The 2,084-nt window shown below is 39.0% G+C and overlaps 1 protein-coding gene across 1 annotated transcript in view; it reads left to right on the forward strand. All coding sequences in view use genetic code 11, as the record gives it.

Annotated features, from left to right (window-relative positions):
- Positions 1-1,585, forward strand: part of EGR_10877 (hypothetical protein) — a gene marked incomplete at both ends in the record, with an annotated part of 3,507 nt that extends 1,922 nt beyond the window's left edge. The window contains 3 exons of the mRNA XM_024500126.1: positions 660-913; positions 1,310-1,433; positions 1,468-1,585. Coding sequence (XP_024345462.1) covers positions 660-913; positions 1,310-1,433; positions 1,468-1,585 — 496 coding nt within the window. The remainder of the gene's footprint in view (positions 1-659; positions 914-1,309; positions 1,434-1,467) is intronic.
- Between the last annotated feature and the right edge of the window lie 499 nt (positions 1,586-2,084).

Here is a 2,084-nt window from a genome sequence, read left to right on the forward strand (position 1 = left end):
ACTGTCAAGACAAATACTGTTAACATAATATTCAAGTCGCATACACCTGTGCTATCTGCCCAAAGGTTTCAAAGAAATAGGCACAGGTTTTAAGTAAGGGTATATGTCTGCTCTTGCATACATGAAATGAGGACATTATGAGAAATATTCTAGAAGAAAACAGTCACCAATTTTTGGATATCGCTCAGTGCTTGACTAGTGTATAAGCGAAGCTCCACACCAATAATAGCTTGAGAACCAATGAGGCTAAATGCTGCCTATTTTAAAGGTTTCGGGTGAACTTCTGGCCTATTTTTAAGCCAGACGATGTAAAATAGGGCATTTGGATTCAAAAATCAATGCGTATTATCATAGTCTTGAGCAAAATCGTGCTCACTTCAGTGGTTTAGGGCCAGCTTTCACCAAATGAATTTGTTAGTATAAGCCTGATGTAAATGTTAATACATTTACATCATTTCAGTGGAAGCGATTGAGTGGTCTTAAGGCAATTGCTCTGCCTGATAGGTCCTACTTACCTATTCTTTTCTCTTTTTCGATGGGATAGCGACGCTCATGCATGATCTTTTTGCATAACAGTAGAGGAGAAGTGACCTTCTGAGCATTTGCTACAACTCAATCCGTACTCACGTGGCTGTTTCCCATGTTTGTTCTCTATGTAGAAAGGAGCATTCACTGTTATCATCGCGCACAGTTAAGTTGGATTTATGCATTGATGAATCCATGGCGCCATTTATGAATCAGTTTGGCAGTCAGACAGCCATTCCACCTAAAGGCAATATCGCCCAATCGGTAAAATTATTGCCTTCTCGAGCGAATCAACATCACAGGTGGTGCGGGCACAGCTTCACTAATAAATCTGGCAATTCGAAAAAAATGCAAGTGACTTTGCAAGCACAGCATATTTGTACAATTTGTAACGATTAGGAACTGAGAGAATGAGGGCCTGGAGTAAGGTATAGTCAAAACGCAAAGGGTCAGGCGACGAGAATGATGTCACGGCTGAAAAAATATGTGAAAATTTGGTGTCACACTTCCTTCTCCTTAACTAAGGGATTATCTTCGAATATTGCAAAAAAATGCCTGGCTGCTTTTTTTCTTCTACCTTCGGTTCCAGACAGCCTAATGGAGTAGATTAGCTACCATTCAACGAGCCTCATAAATTGCACCAACGTGTGACCGCAACGAATGAACAAGTTCTCAAACTAATCCAAAATTTGTCTTCCTCTCCACATTCAACCACCCGCTCCCGTGAGTAGCAGCTATGAATGGTTAATTTGTGCACAATTGCTTATGCTTTCCTTCTCATCAGGGCCAGTTGTGCTGTTGGTACCACATATCTTGCGCGTTATTTATAATTCCACTCGAGTATGTAGTGAATTTATTCCTTTTTACAGAAAGACCTCATCAACAAGTTTGAAAAATAGCGATTTTATGTAAAGGAAATCGCAACAATTTTGTTTTATGTAGTCTTAAAGCTATATCACGTTACGTGATTGAAATAGGTGTTGGAATTATAATTTTGAGTGTATATTTGAATTCTAATGACTTGAAAATCTTACATTCCCATACGCTGCATAAAGAATAGTGTCAAATTGATTGGAATAAAGGCTGACAAAGATTGATTGGCTATTGTGATTGACTAAAAGTAATGACAACATTGTGTGTTGGTCACGTTTTGTCGAGACATCGCTAGTTTAGACTTTCATCTGATGGTTGCCAATCACATGCCACAATAATTGAATCTTCAAGAAATTTAGTATAAATGTTTTGATTTTGACAAAATTTTTGCTTTTGTTGACTTAAAAAACCTTCTCAGAGCCACAGAAATCAAAAGAACTATGCAGGTGTGAAAGAATCCGAAGTGACATTTCTGGATTAGATTTCGTTTGCGCAATCACAACTCGTGACCACTTAAGAGACCGCAAATGGGAGGTGCGACAAGATAGCTAAATCATCTGCATGCAGTCAGCTTCACTTTGTTATCATTGCACAATTTACAGGCGTCTCCAGCTCCAAGGCTCGTTCTACCACTTATGACATATATGTTGTGGTCACTTCGGAAGGACTCTGTGCTTCTCACATCT

This window comes from Echinococcus granulosus, assembly GCF_000524195.1.
Source record: "Echinococcus granulosus chromosome Unknown EG_S00290, whole genome shotgun sequence".
NCBI lineage: Eukaryota > Metazoa > Platyhelminthes > Cestoda > Cyclophyllidea > Taeniidae > Echinococcus > Echinococcus granulosus.